This window comes from Pongo pygmaeus, chromosome 14 (assembly GCF_028885625.2).
Source record: "Pongo pygmaeus isolate AG05252 chromosome 14, NHGRI_mPonPyg2-v2.0_pri, whole genome shotgun sequence".
NCBI classification, from domain to species: domain Eukaryota; kingdom Metazoa; phylum Chordata; class Mammalia; order Primates; family Hominidae; genus Pongo; species Pongo pygmaeus.
In genome coordinates, this window is record NC_072387.2 from 111,016,329 (window position 1) to 111,043,052 (window position 26,724).

Here is a 26,724-nt window from a genome sequence, read left to right on the forward strand (position 1 = left end):
ACATGTAGACACAATCATGTCTGAGAGCCCATCACAGTCAAAGCTGGGCTTTAGGAAAACACCTCAGAGCAGGTTGATGTGGAGTAAAATGAGACTGGAAACAGGATTGAGCAGAACTGAACCAAACTGAAATAATCAGCTGAAATCAACTTGACTTCTACTCTTACCAGGAGGGCAAAGTGAAGCACCACCCATACAACACCAAGCGACGTCACCAGGAGATCATATCGGTTTCTTCTGCTTTGCCAGAAGCCAGCAGGCGACATTGCTATGATCTTCATGGTAACCTGGAGAAAAAGCAAAGAAGAAAATAAACAGAGGGAGTGTTTAGCACATATTTAAATGTATTAACTTGAGATGCATTATGTGTATGTATTTTTTTTCAAATGAAGAAAATTTTAAATTATTTGATGTGGACACAGTATCTTTTCCATTGAAAATGAGACAAACACTTTAATGCCTTTTGAGGTTTCCTTTCAGGCCACGTGCCTACACTATCTATCTGTCTGTCTGTCTGTCTATTTATTTATTATTATTTTTTGAGACTGAGTCTCGCTCTGTCACCCAGGCTGGAGTGCAGTGGCATGATCTTGGCTCACTGCAGCCTCTGCCTCCCAGGTTCAAGCGATTCTCCTGCCTCAGCCTCCCGAGTAGCTGAGATTATAGGCACGTGCGACCACTCCTGGCTAATTTTTGTATTTTTAGTAGAGATGGGGTTTCACCACGTTGGCCAGGCTGGTCTCAAACTCCTGGCCTCAGGTGATCCACCCACCTCGGCCTCCCAAAGTTCTGGGATTACAGGAGTGAGCCAGCATGCTCGGTTATACTATCTATTTAAAGAACAATTGTAAACAATGTAGTAACTAAAAATAAGAGTTTATTACCAAGATATATGATTTTATTTTTGAAGCTAAGTAGCTTACAAATCTGTGTTCTCTACACTCTTTCCTCTTTGTTTTATGACTAGTTCTGATCATGGGGCATTTTTCTTCCTTAAGCAAAAGGCCATAGATTTTGGGAAACATCAACCAGTATAGGGCAAAATGAGAATCTGATTGTATTTCAAGAAGATTGCCTTGGAAAGCAATATTATGAGAATCACATGTTCAAATAACCTTGTCTGGGCCAACTTGCTTTGCCTCTCTATTGCAATTTGAGAGGCTTTGCACTGTTATAGTGGCTTGCACCGTTCCCTCTAAATATTAGAGCTCACATAACTAGACAGGCCAATGTTCAGACACAACAATCGACAGCAGCATTTCTGTAGTTAGAAAAATCTGATGGATGGATAAAGTGATGTCTTTGTTCGAGTTAAGCAGAACCGCTTAAGAAGGAAATATCCTAAGGGCAAAGCTTCAAAGGCAATGGAACACAGAGAGGAGAGTAAGTGGCATCAAAGAGGGAGGCTGATTTACTTTAAAACTGTGCACAGATTCCCCCAGAGCTAGCTGACTCATTACAGTACCTCCAGAACAAAGATGAAGGTGAAAACAACTGACATTGTTGCCAAAGGTACGGTCACCGGGTCCTCGACGTCCCACTGCAACAGAAACAGCACACGAGTTGTTGCCCACGTCCATCGGACACATACAGGCTTGCCCCTCTTATGCCCATTTTGCCATGACAGTGAATCTTAATTTTTATACCCAAGAACATAACAGTGAATGCATATAGCAGCTTGTGATACTCTCGGATGTAGTAGTGAATACAAAATTCATTCCCAGAGTCTCAGGGTGAAATGAAGTACCTTGACAGAGAGCAACACCGACTGGGCCAGGACGAGTAATGCAATTGTCCTCTTAAAAAATGGATGCTGGGTTATGTCATACATTTTAGCTCTAAAACCATCATTATCTAGAAAAGAAAGGTTTGGGCAAGGGCATTTTAGACACAGGTCACATTTACTTTCTTGTCGTTTATTTTCTTAAATGCTTATCTTAAAACCCATTACATTTTTCTCCCCAAACAGTTCCATCTATTGTGAGGTGTTTTTGCAGCAATGGCTGGCTCTGAATATTTAAAACAACAGTGCATGATGCCATCTATATTGGAAGGAGAAGTGCATCATTCAATTTCTGTCAGTTTAATACATTTCACTCATATTTTTAAAAGGCAAGCGCAAATATATTTTATTTAAAAATTCATTTTTTCATTAAGGCTTAGTCTGAGAGCACTGAAGCACAGCCTTTGGGTGGCTGATTTTAATAGCCTTATGGAGAGATCTGTGGTTTGGAGCCTGTTTCTGTATTAACTTATGCACAACCTCCCAGCGGCCTCACGATTATTATTTTAATTTAAATCTGAGACTCCTGGGGAATCGTGCACACTAGTGCCCAACATGAATAAAATCAGAGCATCTTGGGTACCCGGGCGAGGCGGGAGATGAAGAGGCTGTGCGATCTTCAGTCGGCTCTTCAGGTCTTCCCATCTTCTCTGATCGACGGTCAGCAAAGCCGTCCCCTTAACAGGCAAAAGAAAGCAGGAAAAGGGCTTTTGTCATGTGCTTGCACCAAGAACATGGCAGATGGGGTGCCGAGACAAACAGGACTGATGGGGGGCTTGCACTGACCATGTTCTTCCAACCGTGGTGGTTAGAGAAACATGGTCAGAATGCTCAAAGTTGGTCTTGGGAGGAGTTCCGAAAATGATGACCAGGTGTTTCAGAGAGAATTCAGCAGCCTTCGACTTATATCTTTGGAGATGTGTAATATTCAGGTTTGGGAAAATGTAAAGAGGAGTTTCTACATAATCACATTTTCAAAAAAGGATACTCACTAATAGTAGTTAGTTTCCTTTCATTTCATAGCAGCAAAATTATAGCTTGTCAATGCTGGGGCTTCTAGTTAAGGGTATGTTGTCTTTCTTTAAAAAATGTCTAATATGTGCAATTGCAAAACTGTTTTTGAGAGATACAAAGTCATAGAGTTTGCATTTTAAGAAATTAGTGCTGTGATAACTGCCTAAATGGAATTCCATATTCTGTATAATAGAGTACTTGATTAAAATGCATATGATTAAAATTATATTATATTGTATTACACTGCACTGCATTATATTTTATCATAAAAGCAGAAGTGTAATTTTAAAAACTAGACAAAAACCCCACTCTCTCTTTCCTTACCCAGAGCTAACACTACCCTTCAGGCGTGCATCCTCCTTACTATGTTTTCAGACTTTTGTGCTTATGTATGTATCAATACATAAAAATTTGTTTTGAATTTTTTAATATTTATAGAAATGGTGTCCAACATGTGTTTATGCTGTTTCTTTATATCTGCATTGAACAGTATGCTTTCCATACAACTAGATTACTAGATCTAATTTGTTTAACTGCTCACAAACACTGTCCACTGTACAAATATCAGAAGTTATTCATTTTAGATTTATGGACTATAACCAATGCTGCAATAAGCATCCATGTACTGTCTCATAGTAAATATCTACGAGGGTTTCTCCATTGTTATCTCTAGGACAAGAATTGATGGGGTCTAGGAATTTAAGCATCTTTACATTTACCAGATGTTGTCAACTTGCTTTCCAAAGAGCAATAATCAAAACAAATTTCCTACCAGCAATATACAAGTGTTACCATATCCTAATATTCTTGCAATACTTGATATTGCCAGACATTGTAATCTGACCACTTTGATAGGTGTGAAAATGTATCTAATGTTGTTTTAATATTAACGAGATGAAACATTTGTATGTGTGTAAATGGTGATGCTTGTATCTTCCTATGTGAATTGCCCATTCATATCTTTTGCTCATTTTTGTATTTTGATATTTACTTTTTAATGGTCTGTAGAGATTCTTTATACATGCTGGATACTAATCTTTTATCAATTATGTAAGTTGTACATATTTTCTCTTAGTCTTGGCTTGTATTTTTATTTTGCTTAGAGTGTCTTTTGTTATTCAGAAAATTTTAATTTAAATATAATCGAGTTTATAATTTTTTTCCTTTATAGATTTTACTTGGTGGCTAATGCGATGAAATCCATAACTACTCCAGGGCAAAAAACAAATGCTTACTAGTGGTGGGGAGGGGAACTAGAATAGGGATAGTCAAATGTTGATTAATGGATATGAAAATACAGCTAGATTGGAGGAATAAATTTTAGTGTTCCATGGTAATATATGGTAAATCTAATTGACAACAATTAATTGTATATTTTTAAATACCTAGAAGAGAGGATTATGAATGTTCCCAACACAAAACAGCGATAAATGTTTGAGGTGATGGATATGCTAATTATCCTTATTTGATCATTACACATTATAATACATGAATTGAAATATCACACTGTACCCCATAAATATGTACAATTATGTGCTGATTAAAAATAATAAAGGCAAAAACATTATTTGCTGCTTATCTGAAATTCAAATAAAAAATAAATGCTGACATGATTTAAAAATGGTTTAAATTTTGCCTTTCATATTGAAGTCTTTAATTCATCTGGAATTCATTTTTGAGTATGCAGTGAGGTAGAGATCTCAGCATAGCTCTTTACATCAATACAATCAATACCCCCAGCACCACTTCTTGTTGGTCTCACCACCCTCTGCACTAATTTGTTGAGCTGCTTCTGTTTTCTACATACATGGGTCCCTGCTGGGTCTTTCTAGTTTTTTCTGTAAGTCTGATTTTCTATACCTATAACAATACTGACACTGTTTTAATTATTGTAGCTTACTTTCTTGTTTCATGTTTTTATTTTTGCTCAACCTTCCTAGAGGTTTATTGACTTGATTTAAAAAAAAAAAAACCCAGCTTTTGTTATTCTTGAACATTATAGAAGCTATACAAGTTTCCTTACTTTCTGTGTCATTAATTTCTGTCCTAATCTTTGTTACTTTATTCCCCCCTACTTTATTTGATTTTATTTTAATTTATTTATTTGGATATTTGACATATTAATATTTAACTTGTGATTCTCCTCTAATATATACACTTAAAATGATACATTTATTTGTAATTACTGATTTACCTATACCTCATGAGTTTTTGTATATGACACTATAAAATGTTTTGTCTGTAAATATTTTGTGATTTTCTATAATAATTTCTTCAACTCATAAATTATTTATAGTATTGTCTTAATATTCCCAAATTGCAAAGTTTTTTTTGTTTTTGTTTTCATTATGGTCAGAAAACATTCTTACATTATCAATTCTTTGGTAATTATGGCCTTCTGGGAGATACATTTTGTGCTTGAAAATAATGAACGTTCTCAAATTGTTGGAATTAAGAGTTTTCCTTATATGTTCACTTGATTGTGTTTATTGTATCAAATCTCAAATTTCCTTTTATTCTTCTCTGAATTATGAGATTTTTTGAGAAATATGTTAATATCTTTAACTATGATTTTGGATTTTCTAGCTTCTTTTTACAACTTGGTTAATTTTTGCTTTGTACATTTTGGGATTTGGAAGTTCTATATCTTTCTGGTGATTAGTTTGTCATTCTTTAATACATCATTTATTCCCAATAATAGTGTTTGTTTAAAATTGTTCTTTTCTGATAATCACATTGTTAAACCACTTTTCCCACTAATTATAAGCAAACACATGTTTTCTGGTCACCATAGATATTAATGTAATTAATTACTTTGTTATACAAAAAAAAATTTTGGAAAGTTGAACTCTGAAAGGATCTAAAAGAATAATAAGCATGGAGGTATCATCTGATCATTAATATATAAAAACCTCTGAAAGTTTATTATTGTCAAATTAGGTTAATAAATCAAACACATTATCTTACATAGTAGAGAAATCAGAAAAAAATCTATATTACTAATATAGACTTGGAACTCTTTAAAGAGGTTTCCATTTTCAAAAGAAGACATATTTTTGCATGATTCTGAATTGTACCCTAAAGATTCCCTCATTTTCTATCTCTGTTGTCTCTACATCTGGAAATTTACTTATGTGCCTTTGGGTATGACTATTAAGATGTGTGCTCCATGAGGGCAAATAACTTTTCTGTGTTTAGTGTTTAGGTTAGTTTGCTAGGTCCTCAGTGTCAAGAGCAGCATCTGGCACCTAGTAGATGCTCAAATACATCTGTTGAATGATAGAATAGTATATAAATGTTGTTAGATGGCAGCTCATGAGCTGCTTTCTAAAAAAAAGAAAAAAACTTGCAGAGAAAGAAACTTTTCTAAAAGGCTCACATAATTTAGCAATTGATATCTCCAATTAACAAATCATGTTTGTAAAGCTTGGTAATATAATTTCTTGTCAATTTCTCCTTTCTTTAAGTGCCCATTTGAGCTGATAGAACATACGCCCCAGATCCCCCAAACAGGCCACGTTACTCTTTCCTACCTGCAGAACATAAATACAGTGCTGGATGGAGACTTCCCTGGTTATTCTGCTTACCTCAGCCACTTCTCTAAGCGCAAGTGTTGCAATTAATTATACATTTATTTCCAGTTACTGAACATTTTATGTTGTTCTATGTATGTTGCTGAATTGTGAGCTGTGATACATTCTAATCTTCCTGAAATCAGGTGTCTGCTCAGACGGCTTCTTAACGGTGTTCTGGGCAAGCAGTGCCTAAACTCTCCTGTTAACTGACTGATTAGCTCTGCTTATATTCTAGAATTCTCAGTGTCTGCTGTATTACATGGCTCAAAGGCATCTAAAAAGATCCTTCTTCCTCTTTCTGCTTGGTATTAAACTAAACACTGTAGGGCTCAAAGCATCTCATTAATGAATGTGATAGGAGTAAAATAAGGGGCTGGGTGACACGATCACTACTGTTCTTTCTGTCTCTAACATCCCATGTTTCTGAGGGTCCAAGTAGAGTCGGGGCCCAAAAGAGGAATTTTTAAATCTCACCCTTTGAAAACCTGAATGAAATGACATGCTCATTAGCCACACATCAAAGGTGTCAATTGACTGGGTAACTGGTACCACACACGTTGAGCCTGAGGACAGTGAGTGACAGATACTGTCCCATGTGTAGCAACACAAACTGAAGAGCTCTGATGTGAACGCATGGGAATCAGTCCTAGCCGTGAATAACGTCGAACAGCACGGTGCTTTACAGGCAGATCTAGCTTCAACTTAATGCAGAGTGAAGGTTGACTTTATTCTACTCATGCCTTGGAAGAATCACAGAGCCTGCGGTAATAGGCACCAATTCTGAATTCTGGCCCTGTTTATCACACCTTATAAGCCCCAGACTAATCACTGCTTTTTCTGCAACCCTGCACTTGAGAGTTGTGAGAATTGATTGAATATGTAAAATCTTAATACACAGTGTGTGCTCAAAAACTGCATGCATTTCCCTTACTATGATTCCAAAGACTGCCTCTCAAACGATAGAGGGCATAGCACAAGTGCCTAGATGAGCAAGCCCCTCTCCAAGGAGTGCTAATAGAATGTTCTTCCCCAAACTCACACTTTGATAGGAAACTACATTGTCGTTTTCCCATTCGTGGGCCTTTGTTCTAATCATTAGAGCTGTTACAAACTCAACAGGCTTTCCGAGTTCACAAAGTATGTCAAGTTCATATGAAATTAGAAAATCTTTTTTCCTTTTTTTTTTTTTTTTTGAGTCTTGCTCTGTTGCTCAGACTGGATGCAGTGGCGTGATCTCGGCTCACTGCAACCTCTGCCTTCTAGGTTCAAACGATTCTCATGCCTCAGCCAACCCAGTAGCTGGGATTACAGGCATGCACCACCACGCCCGGCTAGTTTTTGTATTTTTAGTAGAGACAGGGTTTCACCATGTTGGCCAGGCTGGTCTTGAACTCCTGACCTCAAGTGATCCACCCGCCTTGGCCTCCCAAAGTGCAGGGATTACAGGTGTGAGCCACCATGCCCTGCCACAAAATCTTTTTTTCTGTGAATTAGGATTTTAAAATTTCTACCAGACTCCCCTCACCCCCATCAAAATTCTGAGTTCACCTACTGAGTTACACGGAAGCACACAATTTACATTTAGTGAAAGTAATATTACCTGTAATTAGCGAATCACTTTCATCTATTGTATTTTAATAACTTGCTGCACATCTTTCTTTTCAATTTGAACAATAGGAGATGCGCCTCTCAGTTGTCGGTGAATTAATGACACTGTTACCAAAAGGGTAAATTTAGCAAGAGAACTGTACTCTTAAATAATGTGTCTGAAAAGCAGCAATGAGGTAGCTTGTAAAACAGTTACAGAGATTATTTACACCAGTCACATTACAGTTTAAAGCGGCTTCATGCCGCGTGTGAAAAGAAAAAAATAGCTCAAACTGAGTGGCTAGAAAAGCTATGTGGTATCCAAACCAAAAATTCTTACCTTGTTTTCATTGAAATTAGCAATAACTACTCCAACAAAAAGGGTCAGTCCAATCATGCAACCCAGGAATACAAAAACATGAATATAGATTCCATGGATCTGCATAAAGGAAAATATGGTTATTCATCAAAACAAATGAAAGCTGCTCTTGAAGTGTTCAAAGGATTCGATGTGCTCACTTACCGGCCCCACACGATGAATAATAACATCTCTCACTTCCACCCAGCCTTTCAAGGAGAGAACTTCAAACAATGCCAGCATAGCGTTTCCCACATTGTCGAAATTAAAGTTCCGAGGATTCGCCCTGCAATTCCAATACAGGAATGTTCTGTGAAATTCCAATAAGCAGTAACTGAAGGCAAATATCTGTAGCCCTTTCCAGTCATGGGTGTGGGATATGTGTGTGTGTATATGCATACACACACATTTTTACACTATATGGCATTCGTTTGCTACATCATAACAATGCATCAATGTGTTATAACTGATTGTGTTCATGAGGTAATGATGGGGTGATCTCAATGTAAAACAGCTCTAGTTCTAGCTTGAGAGGTTCTGCAACATTTCTACCTTGTCCTGATTACCCTGAGGACTGGACAGATGATTTTATCGATTTGCACAAAGAAGCATTGGATTTTGGATGTGTATTTGGAAATAGTTTTGTAACTGAAAACCTTTCTAAAGGCATAAAGTACAATTGCCTGTGTTAGTATAGAAAGTGTAGAGTAGAATTTAGTCACTTTATTTCACTTTGTGTGAACATGGGGCTGTAAAGTAGTGATGCATTTAGAGGTCACTGAGATGGCAAGAGGTGTTTGTTTGTAGTATGTATTTTTCCAAATTACTCTCTTCCAGTTGGATTGTTTTTCTTATTAACTCTGAGTCTTCTCAGTGGACTCTTAGTCTGGTCCCCTTTATGGGTGGTATGCTTTCTACCTCCACCACTGATTCCTGATTCTTGAAACTCATTGGCTTATTCATTTTCTGTTTTCTTATATATTCGGGGGGTACACGTGCAGGCTTGTTACATGGGTGTATTGCATAATGCTGGGGTTTGAGCTTCTAATGAACCCATTACTCAGATAGTGCACGCAGAATCCAACAGGTAATTGAGCTTCTAATGAACCCATTACTCAGATAGTGCATGCAGAATCCAACAGGTAATTTTTCCAACCTATGCCCTCCTTCCTTCCTCCTCCCGTTTGAAGTCCCCACTGTCCGGCGTTTCCATCTTTATGTCGATGTGTACCCACTGTTTAGCTCCCACTTCTGTGGGGGCCAGGGATGTCTCATTTCTTGTTCTTTTAACATGGTTATACTTTTCTCTTCCCACTTACAAAAGTGATCCTTTTTACTAGATTGCATCTTCTTTGATTGTTACGGTTCTTAGCTAACATTTTTGTTGTTAATAGAAGAAGCTTTCAGTGGTTTTCTCCCCCTCTTTCCTTCTTATTAGAGGCTAATTTTAAATAATTAAGATTTTGATAACCAAACACTGGAAAATCATGGACTATATTTCTTGAATTTAATGAAGAACTGAGCTCCGGACCACTGACTAGAGTAGGCCCCTTGGAGCCTATTTAAATTATATTTTGATCATTTTTCCCCCTGCTGGCTCATTTCTCAAAATTTAACCCTCATGACAGGCAACGCTCTGGGGAAAATCTGGTTCTGTACTTTTCTACCATCTTTTATGTTTTTTAAACTATAGAGACAATCACAAGATGTGCCTTCATAAGTTTTTTGAATATTAAATAGATGAGGATATAAGAAGAAAACATTAAACTGAAACTGATTTGCTCTTAAGGGCTTAGGGCTGATTAGTGGAGGTGGTCTTTAATATAGTGCAAAAGCCCCACTCAGAAATGCATATTTTAGAATTCTGCTTTATATTTTTTATGTATGAAAGTACAAATATATTCTTTTGGATGCTTCCAACAATCTTTCCTTTGGGATGTTTCCACTAAATTTCACATATTTTATAGTAGACAGAAGTTATAAGGATTCTACAGATGCCACAGTTTGCTTGAATAAGGATTTTTTACAACCAAGTGAACCAGTTCTCAGAGCCGATGTTGGACTTCCTTACCTGCTTATTTTCTTTTGTAGAAGTGCTTTCTTAGCTGAATTTGCAACAACTGAAATTACTGTTATGTTCTATGTCTTCTAGAAGTTAGAATATGTGAAAAATATTCTAACTAAACTAAGAAAAACAAAATGTAGCATCAAAGACTTCAATAGTTGGAAGAATTTATCACATTTAAAAAAATAAGTCTTTTTCAGTTTTAATCATGTAAGGTGTTTTCTTATGCTTTCTTCATGCTAGCAAAGTTGCAAAGTTTGAAACTTTGCCTGTAACTACGGAGTCCTTCAATAAATCCCAAATGTCATCTATTATTGTCATTTTTACCTGCTACCCTTCCTTGAATTGAAAAGGTTGTCATTTTTTCTTGTTGATTTGTGAAATATTGTAATCTTGCCTGTCCAATTCAGGAAACTAAGACATTAGATCTGGCCACATAATTTTGTCAGTTTTTTACCTCCCAGAGGAGGTGCTCCAAGGCCCCCCAAGGTCATGGTAGGGAGAGCTGCCCTTCCCTTGGGGAACATGGGGGCACCCTGAAGACGTGACTGAGCCTCTGCCCTCAGATGTGGAAATGCAGAAAAAGACTTTGTCCAAAAACGGCATGCTGTATCTTACACAACCATCTCTCCTAAAAGAAATCGGAAACGTCATACTTCCTACAGCACCCCAACCCTTTTTGCCTTGAGCTGTGGGCATAGAGTTGCCTTAACTTGTAATACCAAACCTATGCCTAGACTTTCCTCCTCATCTGCCTCTGACTCTGCCCCCTTCACCTGGCTAGTTCCTATTGGTTGTCCTTCAAAAGGTAACCAGTGTGTCTTCTCATCTGGTCCTTCTCTTTGGCCCTGCATAGTTGGGGTTAGGTGCTTCTCCTGTGTGTCCATTGTACCCTTAGCCTTTCTGTAGGAATCAGAGGCAGGTATACCATGAAGCCAAAGAAACCTAAGGGGTAGGACCCCTCTTTTGTACAGGCCCTTCCAAGACCCTGGTACCCCAAATTGTTTGGGCCTTAGACCCTATAAAACCTGATCACCTTCTGCCTAGAACGTATCACAGTGTAGCTTAACGTTACACGGAGATGAGTTTCGGGTGAGCCAGAGGTAAGCTTAGGGGCTTATCTGTGCAGCATTAAAGCCCTTAGCATATTATATAAAATTATTTGTAATTTTATTTTCTGTTTCCCACTAGACTTTAAGCTCCTAAGGGGTAGGGGCCATAGCTTATTCAGGGCCATACCACAGTGACAAGCATACTACCTAGTGAATAGCAATCACTCAATAAATACATTTATTATAAGCTTGAATACTTTGTTGATTTTTCTCCCATGCATTCCATTTTCCTATATTCCAGACCTCTTCTTAAAACAAACCACACAATATTTATCATCTATATATGTTTCATCCTTTTTACTGAGGTGACTCATCAAGTCTGAGTGATTCAGAAGAAAGTACATTTATTAATCTGAAGAGAGAATATTGAAACTGGACTGTCTCCTGAATTAGTGCACATTTATGTCCTAATTATAATTACCACAGCATTCCTCTAGGTGTATTGCTAGATACGTTATTTTCTTAATCATAATTTAGCCAATATAAAATTACAAAATTTCAGCTTCCAACTCTTGATTAGCTTACTTATGAAGGAAAGTGTAAAAAGTTATCATGGTTACAGATGACATTTATTAGATCGAAGGTGTCTATTTCACTACAATCCAAGTCACATTATCCTGGAGAAATGGACAAGAGCAATTGTGATGATGTTCAAGGAATGCCTGGCTATTTGCTTATGTTTCTAGAATGGCATTGCCTTTGAAACCCCTAATAATACCTTCCATAAAATATTGCATTTAAATTAACTTTGATTTCAAAAATCCCATGTAGCTGGTTTTATGGAATAGGTTGAGTGCTATAGGGCACAACTGGCAGGTTTACTTTTCTCCAAACACTACCTTCAAGTGTGTTCCAGCTCCCTTTCTGAATTCTTGCGGAGGTCCCAGAGCTTTTTGGTTATTTTCAGTAATTCAGTTTTACATCCAACTGATCCTATAACTCATATAACAATCCCATCCTTAGCAGCTCAAGGACCCCGGTTTGAGGAAAGGAAGAAAAGTTGGCCACTTTCTTCACTTCTACTCCCCCTCTTCAGGCCACCTCGAGATTCTCACATGACTGAGGCGGGATGTCATTGAAAGGAATGGAGGAATGGAGTTAAAGTCTTGTGCATCTGATACAACTGGATTCTGGCCATAGGTGTTCAAGAGTTTGAACCCCCCTCTCCAGCCCAGGAGTGCCTCATTGTACCTTTCCTCCTGTGAGTGTGCAGCCTCTGGGTGATTCTCAAGTCTGGCTCCTGGAAACACACCTATGGACCTTTTGGATGGGGGTAGTCTTTCCCAGCACAAGGTTCAAGAGGACTCAGATGATGTGGCCCTAGGCAGTGACTACTGGGCTCTCCAGGAACACCAGATAACCCTGCTCTCCAGATGGTGATGAGCAGCCTGGCCACAAGAGTCTCTCTTCTTGCCCTGCCCATCTCTGATGTTAAGTGATCCCCCTGGGGTACCTCACTTGGCAGAGGTGGGAGGCACCCTCCACCTTTCTCTATAGTGAAGGAAGTGAAATGCCCCAGTGTTCTCTATTCCTGACTACATTTACTTCCATGGTATTATCTTTGAATTAATAAAAAGTAATAAATTATAACATAAATAACTTTATGCTATAATTAATTTTTGTATCATGGAAGAAAATTTTTATGCTCCTTTAATTTTTATTTCAACGGAAATTGGACGGCTTTTCTAGTCAGCAGTGGGGCCAGGATATTCTCATGTCTCACATTCCTCTCTCTCCAAGCTGAAGCCACATACCCCAAATGAACCCTTTTTCTTAGTTCTTGGATATTTTAAAAAATAAAAACCCAATATGCATTCTATTGGATTATGTATAAAAGCAAATTTCATATTAGAAAAATGCCAAAGAAAGGTAACAGTGAGTGCTAGGGTACAGCTGGGTGAAATGCTGTTCCTTTTAAAGAGTTTTGACATTTAGAAAAGAACATCAATTGTGACAAAAGCAGAGGTGCTGTGGCTCAGTTGTTATTCTTACAAATTTTCTAAAAGAAAACTTAAAAAACAGATAACAATTTTAAAGGACAAATGAAGGTGACAGAACACTCAGTTCACCAATGACACAGACTGAGAGATCCACTCATGGTCATTAATAAAATAAGAAAGAAGGTACTAGGTATTTCTAGCTTTGATCTAAGTGCTTTGAAAACTCAATTTAAAGAAAAAGGAATATTAAAGGGAAAGTTAGAAGTAATCAACTGTGTTACTGATTATTCCTCTCTAGTGTTTCAATAATGGAAATCCTTCAGTGTAAATGGGTTTTAAAATGGAAATAGCTTTATGATTTAGGGTTCTATTATGAGGACATCAGATCCTCCTTTAAAGATATAAACTCAGGATAAGTTTAGTTTTAATTTGACAGAAAATCCTTTGTTAAGCCTTCTTTTTCAAGCCATTTGAATCCAGATACATATTTTTGAAGTATTAGAAAAATACTGAGATAATATTTCTCTAGTTTCATGAAGCTATGTAGAACTCATTGTACTACTTACTCTCTTATTTTTTACCTTATTTCTATCTTCCAATATAATCTAGTGCTTCGCCCTGTATGACTTAAGATCATTTTAACATCTCTAGCAAAACTACTTTTAGTTACATGCCATATTATGCTTATTTAAAGCCTTATATTGACAAACACCATTCTTCAGAATTTTTTTTTATGATATACTTACCAAACACGAGGCACCCAAAATCCCGGTTTTTTCTCTCCAGGCCTCAATTTTAAATTTAAGTTCTTTGACACACTGACATTAATTCTGAATATGCCATTGCAATCTTCCTAAAGTAGAAAAGCAAGAGGAGAGGGGAAACCTGGTCAGAAAATGAACTCAGAAAAGATAAAGAACGGGAAACTCTTCTTTCACGGAATCCCTAAAGCCCTTTATCTAACAACAGTGATGTGGACAGCTACCCAGCAAATAGTAACAAAGACTTTGGAGACAGGGAGTTAAAAGTTGATGCTGAGAATATTAGTTAAATGAGCAAAGGACCTGAGTAGACACTTCTCCAAGGAAGATATGCAAATGGCCAAAAAGCACACGACAAGATGCTCAGTATCACGTGCCATCTGCCATCAGGAAAATGCAAATCAAAAACCATAATGAGATCTCACCTCACACCCACTGAGAACGCCATAACAAAAAGTCAGATAACAACAAGCATTGGCGAGGATGCGGAGGAATCGCAATCCTCATACTGGAACCCTTACATACTGGTGGGGATGTAGAATGCTGCAGCCACTTTGGAAAACAGTCTAGCAGGTCCTCAAACCACTAACACAGAGTTACCATATGAGCCAGCAACTCCACTCCTAGGTAGAAGTGAAATGAAGAGAAATGAAAATGTATGTCCCTATAGAAACTTGTACAAAATGTTTATATAAGCGTTATTCACAATAGCCAAAAGGTGGAAACAATCCAGATGTCCATTTCTGAACAAATAGATAAACAAAATGTGGTCCAACCACACAAGTGAATATTATTCAGCCGCAGGAAGGAATGAAGTCCCTGATACCTGCTACAACATGGATGATCCTTGAAAATATTATGCTAACTGAGAAAAAAGTCACAAAAGACCATACATTACGATTTTATTCATATAAAAGTCCAGAACAGTGAACTTTATAGAGACAGAAAGAATATTAGTTGTTGTTTAGGGCTTGAGGTGGAGGCTAAAGGGATGGGGGTAACAGTTAAGAGATATAGGGTTTCTTTTCAAGGAGATACAAATGTTCTAAAAGTGGCTGCCATGTATACAACTCTGTGAATATGCTAAAAAACCATTGAATTGAACACTTGAAGTGGGTGTATTGTGTGGTATGTGGATTATATCTCAATAAAGCTGTTAAAAAGGTTTTAAAAATTAAACATCTATAGGAAGTTTTTGACTCATTTCCTGTTCTCCCTTTGGTTATTTTTGTTTCTTTGGCTATGATGGTCATATTTTGAATCTAAGTCTCTTTTCTGGGTTCAAGGTGTAGATGGTAAAATTCTTGATCACTGTTTGAATATTTCAACAAAAATTCCATTTTAATCTGCTTAACGTCCTCTTTGACCCTAAGCCATGTCTCCTCTTGGCCTCCTCCTTTCTGTCCCTGGACCAGCCTCCTGGCAGCAGCCCAGCATCAAGCTTAGGGTTCCCTGGGCTTTCCCTGTCCTTCCTGGCCCACGTCTCCATTCTTACTACGATGAGTTTAGTAATGCCAACGTTACTTCTTTCTGGATTACCAGCACGATTCTTTAAAATAAGAACATTTTAATGCAAATAACACATCTTTAATTTATAAAGCCTGGACAGATAAAAGGAAGAAAACTTACCCACAATTGCCCACAGACAAACACAATGAACGTTTTGGAGTATATCCTTCCAGTCTTTTTTCCTATATGTATCTGAGCTCATAAAGTTTATATTCTTCCATCGCCCACTTTTTTCAACTAAAACTATATTGTGATTATCTTTCCATAATCCTACCTTTTTATGTAGAACATTATTTGAAAAGGCTGCGTTGTAGTGTATTGTATTAAAGGTCCCTTGACACATTCAGCCTCACTGCCTTTTTCAATTTGTCTTCCTGAACCCCCCGAGCCCACCTTTGATTGCATGAAGCAGTCTGGTATCTTGGTGAAAAGCCAGGGTGCCTGGACACTAGTTCCCTGCTTCTCCACTTATTAGATGGGTGACCTTGGACAAATTATTTAATCTTTCTACACCTGTTTTCCTCATTAGGAATGGATATCCTCATTAGGATATGGGTAACAAAAACAGCACTAGGAATGGTGCTTTGTACTTTGTGGGCACTAGGACATGTCTGATTCCTCTTCTTACCAACATTTTGTGGTTTCTCACTTCTCATCAATGAAATTCCAAACCCCTTAGCCAGGCATTTCAGGTGCTTGAGGATTTCTCCTTAACTTACATTTCTGGCCTTGTTTTTCAGTTTTTTCCTACGTGGGCGGGTATGAAATTAACACTCACTACTGAGATTGGGTTAGGTACTTTGCATAAACAAGCTAATCTAATCTTCATAATATCATTGTGTGAGAAGCATTCAAGGCAGAAATAGGTTCCAGAAGGATTAAGTGACCACACCAGGCCATCACCTCTCCTAAAGTAGGATTCCAATCTCGGAAGCTGTGATTTCAAAGCCCATGCTCCTTCCTCCTTGTTCGGTCCCTGCCTCTACACTGTGACTCTTCTTTACATGCTTTGTGTCCTTCTTCACTGCTTGCTCTCCTTGGAAGGTCCTTTCCTGCTCATCTCAAATCTCACCTCTTCCCTGAAGCCCTCCCAGTACAGTACTCCCAGTTGGAAGCACAATTTCCCATGCTGACATCATAGATTACACATTATTTCTGCTTCTCATAGGATTTTGAAAACTGCTGACTTTATATTGCTGTTGCTTGAACATGAAACACGTTCTGATTGGACAGAAAATGCCGCAAAACAGAAGCAAGGACCTCCTAATGTTTCCATTCCACATTTCATTTCACCTATCACAGTGCCTTGGACATAACTGATACTTAATGACTATTTGTCAAAAGGTATCCTCAGCGTTTGTTTACAGGGTTTTGGTGACTAAGTCCTAGGCTCCATATCTATATCTATATTGATCTCATGACATCTGTTGAGTTTTAAGAAAACAAACAAAGGAGCAGAGGGAGGAAGTGCTCAGCCTCATACAAGAAAACATGTTTTCCCAACTGGAAACTATGGGCGCAGCAACTCAAGTTTCGTTGTCTTTAACAGGAACTGTGTGTGATCTAAATGTTGGTGTATCTACTTTCCCCCTTTCTTTGGAATTATCTCTTCTTTTAGTAAGATGGGCTGAAGTTCTCCGATAGAACCGACGTCACCTTCACTCATACAGCATTCTTGGCCTTGGCCTCTTGTGTTTGGATTTGAGAAGACAAAAAGACTCAAGCCCCATCTCACCATGCCAATTTCTTTTCAATCATTCTGCTTGGTGCCGGTGCTCTCCGTGATGGCTAAGTCTCCTTAGGCTTTCCATCTGAGCCTCGCACAGACCTCACTGCTCTAGGAAACAGGATAAATGCATCATGAAATCTGTGTCTATGCTCATCTGCTGGCTGCTGTCACCATCAATCTTCAGCTTTGGCCGGGTATGAGTAGATAATGTAAAATCACCATGCTCTTAGGCCACTGTTAATATACTGAGTCATCCAAGATTCCTAGCAGGCTTCATCCTGAAGTGTTGTTATTATCTTTCTGGCCTCTGTTGGGTGTGGATCAAAAATCAACACACAAGCTTGTGGATGAATGTGTCAGGTCTCTGTCACTTTCTTTATCAGCTAATTTGATACAGCATGACCGTCAGGCCACATTCCTTGTTCTGTCTTCTCAGGTGTATCGAAGCTCCTGGAATGTCTCTCCCAGTCTGGCCTTTGTTTCAAATTCTCATTATTAATATAATTTATAATGTATTTTGGCTGAACAAAGATGTTACCTGTATTTTGTCACAATTAGAGAACAATTTGTATCATTTAAAATCTATACTAGATAGCCATATTTGCTAGAAATATATAATGTAGTTCAGGTCTAGTAGGCCTTTTGAAGATATACCTTTAGGAACTAAGGCATCATTTTATTGGGATCAAAGAGAAAATACTTTTCTAGTTTATACATCAGCAGTAGTTGGTTAACTTTATTAATCTATTTGTAACGTAAGAATCCTAAGAGAATGGGACACTTTATGATATTGCAAAAATTGTCTAATTATTAATCAAACTGTGTCCCCCCTTTTTTTTTGTGGAGCACACAACTAAATTCCAGCCCCCCTTGCAGTATCTCTGCTCTTTACAGAGGAACGTGGGTAGAGCAGATTCTCTCACAGCCCACTCAGATGGAGATGGCTCTCCACTCTTTTCTTTCGCTCATTGAAGAAGACTCTGAAGACATGGCAAAGGGTGGCAGCACAGGATAGAAGGCATGTGAGTCCCTGAGTGGTCATTTGGAGGACAGCTGTATATATCGTATATATTGCAAATGTATATATTGCAACTGATCCAAGATGCAATATATACATGTCATTATGTGAAGCTACTGAAATATTGGGCTTGTTACAGCAGCTAGCGTCCCCTTATAATCAATGACTGAAGAAAGAGAAAGAAACGCCGTAGTGCAAGTATTCAAGTTTGGGTCTTTGTGGAGGTCCTTGTTGGTTGTCATAAAGAGGGAGATTCTGGGCAGCTAGAGCTAATGTAAAGGCACTGGCTTTCTAATGGGGAGAAAGCTGAGAGTGGGGAAGAAATAAAAAGTGGTGAGAACCAAATGCTGCTTCTTGGACATTTTTGCACGGGGCTGTTTGCTGATATGAGTCTTATGTGACAACAAAGGAAGGATCAAGTTAGCTAAGACCTCAAGGGAAAGTATCCGAAGCTCACAGCTGTAAACAGCTGGAATCTTGGGTGACCACGCTCAAGTTGTCAACAGTGAGTTGACACTGGAATAGGAGGGAAGAGTGACATTCTCTGAGGTGTGCTTTTCATGTTATTAACCTTTCTAGCCAGAAGAGACATATTGCATGCTTGAACAAAAAGGGGTTTGTGGGAAGAGAATTCTTAGGGTTTTATAGTGAGTTCTTAAACTAGGCTTGTCAGCCACTGCTACCATATGCTTGCCAAGGGAATGTAAACTATCTTATTATTATTATTTTTTCTTTTTAGGGACAGGGCTCTGGCTCTGTTGCCCAGGTTGGAGTACAGTGGTGCGATCATAGCTCACTGCAACCTTGACCTCCTGAGTTCAAGTAATCTTCCCTCCTTGGTATTCCAAAGTGCTAGGATTACAGGCACATGCCACCACACTTGGCCCTTAATTTTTATTTCAAAAGACAGAAAGGTGCATCTTACCCTTCTAATAATGTTGGGATCATTGCACTTGGCCAGTTTTCCAGCAAAAAGCTGAACTCCAAAGCTTGCAAAAACGAGCATTAATGTCAGCAAAAGAATGGAGACCTGAAAGAAATTGATGAAATGTTAAATCTCTTGTTAAAGACTAAATATTACATTTCGTTTAAACAGTGACATAAATAGGAATTTTAAGATAACACTGTATAAAAATCATGGGTTTTTGATGATATATTTTAACTTCTCCACCATAGGTCACACAATTAGCCTTACTGGAAGGTCAAATGGAGAAAATTAACAAGCTTTGAATTTTTTAAATGGAAACATGAATTTCATGTAAGAAAATGGAATAAGGTATCTCAAAATAATAAGAGCTATCTATGACAAACCCACAGCCAATATCATACTGAATGGGCAAAAACTGGAAGCATTCCCTTTGAAAACTGGCACAAGACAGGGATGCCCTCTCTCACCACTCCTATTCAATATAGTGTTGGAAGTTCTGGCCAGGGCAATTAGGCAGGAGAAGGAAATAAACGGTATTCAATTAGGAAAAGAGGAAGTCAAATTGTCCCTGTTTGCAGATGACATGATTGTATATCTAGAAAACGCCATTGTCTCAGCCCAAAATCTCCTTAAGCTGATAAGCAACTTCAGCAAAGTCTCAGGATACAAAATCAATGTACAAAAATCACAAGCATTCTTATACACCAATAACAGACAAAGAGAGAGCCAGTCATGAGTGAACTACCATTCACAATTGCTTCAAAGAGAATAAAATACCTAGGAATCCAACTTACAAGGGACGTGAAGGACCTCTTCAAGGAGAACTACAAACCACTGCTCAATGAAATAAAAGAGGACACAAACAAATGGAAGAACATTCCATGCTCATGGGTAGGAAGAATCAATATCATGAAAATGGCCATACTGCCCAAGGTAATTTATAGATTCAATGCCATCCCCATCAAGCTACCAATGACTTTCTTCACAGAATTGGAAAAAACTACTTGAAAGTTCATATGGAACCAAAAAAGAGCCCGCATCGCCAAGTCAATCCTAAGCCAAAAGAACAAAGCTGGAGGCATCACGCTACCTGACTTCAAACTATACTACAAGGCTACAGTAACCAAAACAGCATGGTACTGGTACCAAAACAGAGATATAGATCAATGGAACAGAACAGAGCCCTCAGAAATAATGCTGCATATCTACAACTATCTGATCTTTGACAAACCTGAGAAAAACAAGAAATGGGGAAAGGATTCCCTATTTAACAAATGGTGCTGGGAAAACTGGCTAGCCATATGTAGAAAGCTGAAACTGGATCCCTTCCTTACACTTTATACAAAAATTAATTCAAGATGGATTAAAGACTTACATGTTAGACCTAAAACCATAAAAACCCTAGAAGAGAACCTAGGCATTACCATTCAGGACATAGGCATGGGTAAGGACTTCATGTCTAAAACACCAAAAGCAATGGCAACAAAAGCCAAAATTGACAAATGGGACCTAATTAAACTAAAGAGCTTCTGCACAGCAAAAGAAACTACCATCAGAGTCAACAGGCAACATACAAAATGGGAGAAAACTTTCACAACCTACTCATCTGACAAAGGGCTAATATCCAGAATCTGCAATGAACTCAAACAAATTTACAAGAAAAAAACAACCCCATCAGAAAGTGGGCGAGGGACATGAACAGACACTTCTCAAAAGAAGACATTTATGCAGCCAAAAAAACACATGAAAAAATGCTCACCATCACTGGCCATCAGAGAAATGCAAATCAAAACCACAATGAGATACCATCTCACACCAGTTAGAATGGCAATCATTAAAAAGTCAGGAAACAACAGGTGCTGGAGAGGATGTGGAGAAATAGGAACACTTTTACACTGTTGGTGGGACTGTAAACTAGTTCAACCATTGTGGAAGTCAGTGTGGCGATTCCTCAGGGATCTAGAACTAGAAATACCATCTGACCCAGCCATTCCATTACTGGGTATATACCCAAAGGACTATAAATCATGCTGCTATAAAGACACATGTACATGTATGTTTATTGTGGCACTATTCACAATAGCAAAGACTCGGAACCAACCCAAATGTCCAACAATGATAGACTGGATTAAGAAAGTGTGGCACATATACACCATGGAATACTATGCAGCCATAAAAAATGATGAGTTCATGCCCTTTGTAGGGACATGGATGAAATTGGAAATCATCATTCTCAGTAAACTATCACAAGAACAAAAAACCAAACACTGCATATTCTCACTCATAGGTGGGAATTGAACAATGAGAACACGTGGACACAGGAAGGGGAACATCACACTCTGGGGACTGTTGTGGGGTGGGGGGAGGGGGGAGGGATAGCTTTAGGAGATATACCTAATGCTAAATGACGAGTTAATGGGTGCAGCACACCAGCATGGCACATGTATACATATGTAACTAACCTGCACATTGTGCACATGTACCCTAAAACTTAAAGTATAATAATAATAAAATAAAAAAAAAAAGAAAATGGAATAAGGTATTTTTGATATGGCTTGAACTTTTCTGACTTTAAAATCAACACCTTGCTCTTTTTTATGTAATGGAACAAAGGAAAAAAATGTTTAAATAATTATATTTCGTCCATTTTTTCCCAAATGGATTTATACTTTATATATATATATATATAATTTTTTTTTTTTATTTGAGATGGAGTGTCACTCTGTCACCCAGGCTGGAGTGCAATGGCACAATCTCGGCTCACTGCAACCTCCACCTCCTGGGTTCAAGCAATTCTACTGCCTCAGCCTCCCGAGTCGCTGGGACTACAGGCGCACGCCACTACGCCCGGCTAATTTTTGTATTTTTAGTAGAGACAGGGTTTCATCATATTGGTCAGACTGGTCTTGAACTCCTGACCTCAGGCAATCCACCCACCTGGGCCTCCGCCTGGGATTACAGGCGTGAGCCACTGTGCCCGGCCTGGATTCATATTTTTATTAGCAGAGCACAAATGAGCGGGACAGTGGCTTAGCTGTCTTGTAATTGTGAAGGTGTGCATTAGGAGAATGTTCTATGCACAGAGGAAAGGAAAAAATTCAGTCCTGAAGAGCAAATCTGTTAATTAACTCATGCTCCCTCTGCTGGCCGACTTCTTTGGTCTCAGCAGAGAAGAGTGGCAGAGGGTAAAATATGGAACAAGTGAACTGCACCGGTTGAATAACCTAAACATATACCTAAGTGTACTAAAATCACACTGACCACCATTAGGGAAAGGCACAAATTCTCCTCTAATATTTATTATTGATCAAAAGATTCATATACATTAGTGGTCAGGTGATATTTTCTTTTAATTCCAGCTGTGTGAAGAGCCACTGTTTTATGGCTTTGCATAAAGAAAACAAGAATTTTTAAACCCATCTTACAAAAAAAATTCAGCAATTGGGAGGCTGAGGTGGGTGGATCTCCTGAGGTCAGGAGTTCGAGAGCAGCAGGGGTAACATGATGCAGCCTCGTGTCTACTAAAATACAAAAAATTAACTGGGAGTGGTGGCACATGCCTGTAGTCTCAGCTACTTGGGAGGCTGAGGCATGAGAATCTCCTGAACCCAGTAGGTGGAAGTTGCAGTGAGCTGAGATCGCGCCATTGCACTCCAGCCTGGGCAACAGAGCAAGATTCTGTCTCAAAAAAAAAAAAAAAAAAAAAAAAGTCAGTAATGATATATATACCTCTAGTAACATCACAATCTATCTTTAAAATACATTTGTATCAACTACAACTACAGCTGTTTTCTCATCACAGGTATGTCTCTAGAAAGCAAGATACAAAACAAGCCTATGTAAATTAATTCATGCTTCTCATGCACAAGCAGACCTCATCAATAATAAAAACTCTTTTGATCACTGTTTTGTAAGGCAAAGATCTTTCTGTAACAGATTGTGAACAATGAGCCTTTTTCTTGTTGTTTTATCTCTGACCTTGTTTTCAGAAGACCCTAAATCAATGTTTGCCCAGCTAAAAAGTATGTTTTGCCCCCTCAATCATCTTTGTAATCACTCATTACTGTAATACTGAAGTTACTTAAAGTGGGTTATACTTATATGTTGCATTTTTAAAGTTGTTTTATGTTAACACTCCTGAGATCTAGAGACAAATTCTGTGCTATATTATTTCACGAACACACAGAATGAGATTAGGAGCCCAAATGCATGAATTCCTAATCCCATTTGTGGAGTGCACGGTGTTGAATCTTCTTATCCTTCATTTTCGGATGGGAGGAAACTAAAACCCACAGTAGAAATTAGAGTCAAGAGGTTAGTACCGAAAGAGTCAGCAGATACGAACTCTTTCAAATCTCAGAGTGCTTCCCTTTATGTGAATTAAATAAACTCATACGCCAGAAGCGCCCATGAGTAAAGTGTTTGAAGGTGCATTGTGTTTTGTTAGTGCCTCTGTTACCCTCTGGCAATAACCAAAACTACTGAATTGACCTTGATAAGCAAGACTCACTTTTTCCCTCATTAGAGTTGGACTACTGTGAACTGGAATCAAAGGATAATTCTAACATACCAAAAAAATTTCCTTGAAGCCACTGAAAAGTTCTCGAACAACTTTCCTCATCTGGGGCACCAGTTTGAATATGCGCAGAGGTCTCAGGCACCGAAGGACCATTAGGAGCTGAGCTCCCGATTCAGCAGGTACATTTTGAGGCATCCAACAAAGAAATATCAAGCTCACCTAAAGGGGAAAAAACAATCTCTGGAATTTATACAATTCATCCCCTACTATGTACATTTTCTGACAGCCAACTGGCCACAACTTTTCATTTAGCAGAGATTCCACTCACTGGTTGTACGTGCAATCTGTTAACTTTAAACAACAAACCTCATCTAGACTTGCTAGATACCTCAAAGGAAAGTCATCATGTGTACGCAGGAAAGAAATGGGGGTGTCCACGCGGGGTGTGTGTGTATACCAGTGTGCTCTGCCTCTTCTTTTAACTTACTACTCTGGAGGCTCCGCTGATGTCGATATGGCTGGAATTCCTTTTATCTAGGTTACTGCTATTCTATTAATGATCTGCAACATGCTACTTGTTAATGATCACAGTTCTCCTTGTGTCTGCAAAGGCATTGATTTCATGCCTTCTTGGACATACAGGAAAAATAAAAATTCTCTGAGCCCATTTCTATGGTTTTCCAGCGAGTTTTACTGGACAGTTGAATGGGCACCTGCTATAGCCAAGTATTTTATGCACTGGAATCAGGAGAGAGATACAATCACAATCACTTTAGTTTGCTTTCAACAATAAGGGGCTCATAATCAATAACATGGTTTATATGAGGCAAACTTTTTTTTTTAGTATAGAAGCCATAAGATTTGTGGGATGCAAACTAGATTTGCCATGTTAGACCTTATTAATGTATGTCTCATTCATACATAAAATTGTGATTAGTGTATTTGAACAATATAACCATCCATAGATATTTATGATTCTCTTAATTTAGATTTTACATGCATGGCCCTTATTTGCATATAATGAACTACTCTAGAGTCCATTTAAGAATTCAATTAGGGAATCTAAACCTCTGTGACTCATACCTCTTGCGCTTATACCAAGAAATGCAGGAGATTTTACAAAACCATTACATTTTTCATTTAGGAAATAAGCAAAGACTTACAAGATATATAAATATGTCCATTACTCCACCGAAGTCCCTGATGACAGCAGTTGGAGTGAAAAATAAGCCATCTGCCATAATCTTCAGATTAAGCTCAATGCTCATGAATATCACAAACACATACTCAGCTATCTGAAATGGGCAAAAGGCAGCTTGGTTACAATGAACGGAAAAACAGCAGGTCAGTATTTTACCTCCTAGGTGTAAGCTGAGATTTAGCAGCAGTACCTGCAAAGTAGGTGCGTGCATGACTCTTCGAAACGGGGACTCAAACATCATGGAAATGCAAGAACAGATGGTTACGATGATCATGACCCAGTCCAGGTAAGTGACCAATCCCAGCAAATCACTGCCAAAGATCAAACAAAATTGAGAAACATAAAGGTTCCAGGAAAGGCTTCTAAGAGTTAGAGATGATGGCTTCTGTGGCTCTATCAACATGACTGGTATTTTAAAAACATCATTCCCCAATCATCTATTTCATAGCACTATATAGCAAGAAAACAAAAGAGAATTTTAATCTGTGTATGCAGCATAAAATAGTACATAAAAACTTCAAATGTGCATGGAAAATGAAGTTTGTAATGCTTACTAAAGTTGATGGTACTTTGTATTTTTCACAGCTCCTGTGACAGGGTCTGTTTTAGATCTGTAAGAGAACACATATATAAAATTCTGCAACACAGCAAGCATGTTTTAACTTGCTAAAGATCATATTTGCCAACATCTCATCTACCTAAAATCTCTTTTACATCCTCTCTACAATGTCCATTATAAAATATGTTAACTGTAGGTGACTCTGGAGGTCAGAGAACATTGATGAAAGAAAAAATCCAAAGAATTTGCAGTTGACGCTTATGAAAATAAAGTTTTATATTTCTCAAAATACTTGATTTTAGACTTTGTGACTTTGTTCAGAATTTTCTGACATGGGTAGTACAAAATTAAATTTTGACATTCATTTAAAAATACTCATTTAAAATCTTTGCCTTAATAGCTCAAGAATGTTAGTTCTTCAAAATTATTTAATTAAATACTCCATAATTTAAATAGACTTCTTCCTCCTGCATTTAACTGTGATGTTGTAGAATGATTTATTTAGAATTTCTTGGAAGGGAGATTTGTTGTTTCTACTTTCAGGAAGCCTGTGAGCACTGTCAATGAGATTGCTTACAGTGTTTGTGTATGTGTCCCCAATTACAACAGAGTCTTCATCAGTTGTATTCAACATCAGCTGCCTTGCTGATAAAAGGGAAATTACACCACACTAAGTGAAGTGGAGAATTAGCCATGAGATTTTAAGGTACAGGCAGCCAACAGGATAATTCAAGATAAAAAAAAACCTACTTCGAGAACTGATCAAATCAATCTCTAAAATGGCATTTTCTTCTTTTACTTTGAAAACTCATGGAAGATTTTATTAATTATGACTCAGTTGCTTTAAATTGTGAAAGTCTTTATAGAACAGCAGAAAGAACAATAGTGTGGCAATCAAGAGAGAGCCAGGTAGTAGCTGGGTCCCTGAGCAAAGCCCTCAACTTCTGCACGCTTAAATGTCCTCCTCTGTTGAAGGAGGGGGTGCACAAATGACACCGAGTGGTCCCTGAGGTCTCTTCCATCCCTGAAATGTTATAATAGTGTGTATTAGTTTCCTTGAGCTGCT

General features: G+C 38.1%; 1 protein-coding gene across 1 annotated transcript in view; it reads right to left on the bottom strand.

The window, feature by feature from the left end:
• The window catches only part of NALCN (sodium leak channel, non-selective), a 364,348-nt gene that overhangs the window by 29,360 nt on the left and 308,264 nt on the right, over positions 1 to 26,724 (bottom strand). The window contains exons 24-35 of the mRNA XM_054446842.2: positions 25,654 to 25,710; positions 25,290 to 25,410; positions 25,062 to 25,193; positions 23,950 to 24,117; positions 19,377 to 19,481; positions 14,181 to 14,287; positions 8,483 to 8,603; positions 8,300 to 8,398; positions 2,367 to 2,460; positions 1,748 to 1,854; positions 1,466 to 1,540; positions 168 to 287 (exon numbers count right to left, since the gene is read on the bottom strand). Of these exons, the coding sequence (XP_054302817.1) occupies positions 168 to 287; positions 1,466 to 1,540; positions 1,748 to 1,854; positions 2,367 to 2,460; positions 8,300 to 8,398; positions 8,483 to 8,603; positions 14,181 to 14,287; positions 19,377 to 19,481; positions 23,950 to 24,117; positions 25,062 to 25,193; positions 25,290 to 25,410; positions 25,654 to 25,710 (1,306 nt within the window). The remainder of the gene's footprint in view (positions 1 to 167; positions 288 to 1,465; positions 1,541 to 1,747; positions 1,855 to 2,366; positions 2,461 to 8,299; positions 8,399 to 8,482; positions 8,604 to 14,180; positions 14,288 to 19,376; positions 19,482 to 23,949; positions 24,118 to 25,061; positions 25,194 to 25,289; positions 25,411 to 25,653; positions 25,711 to 26,724) is intronic.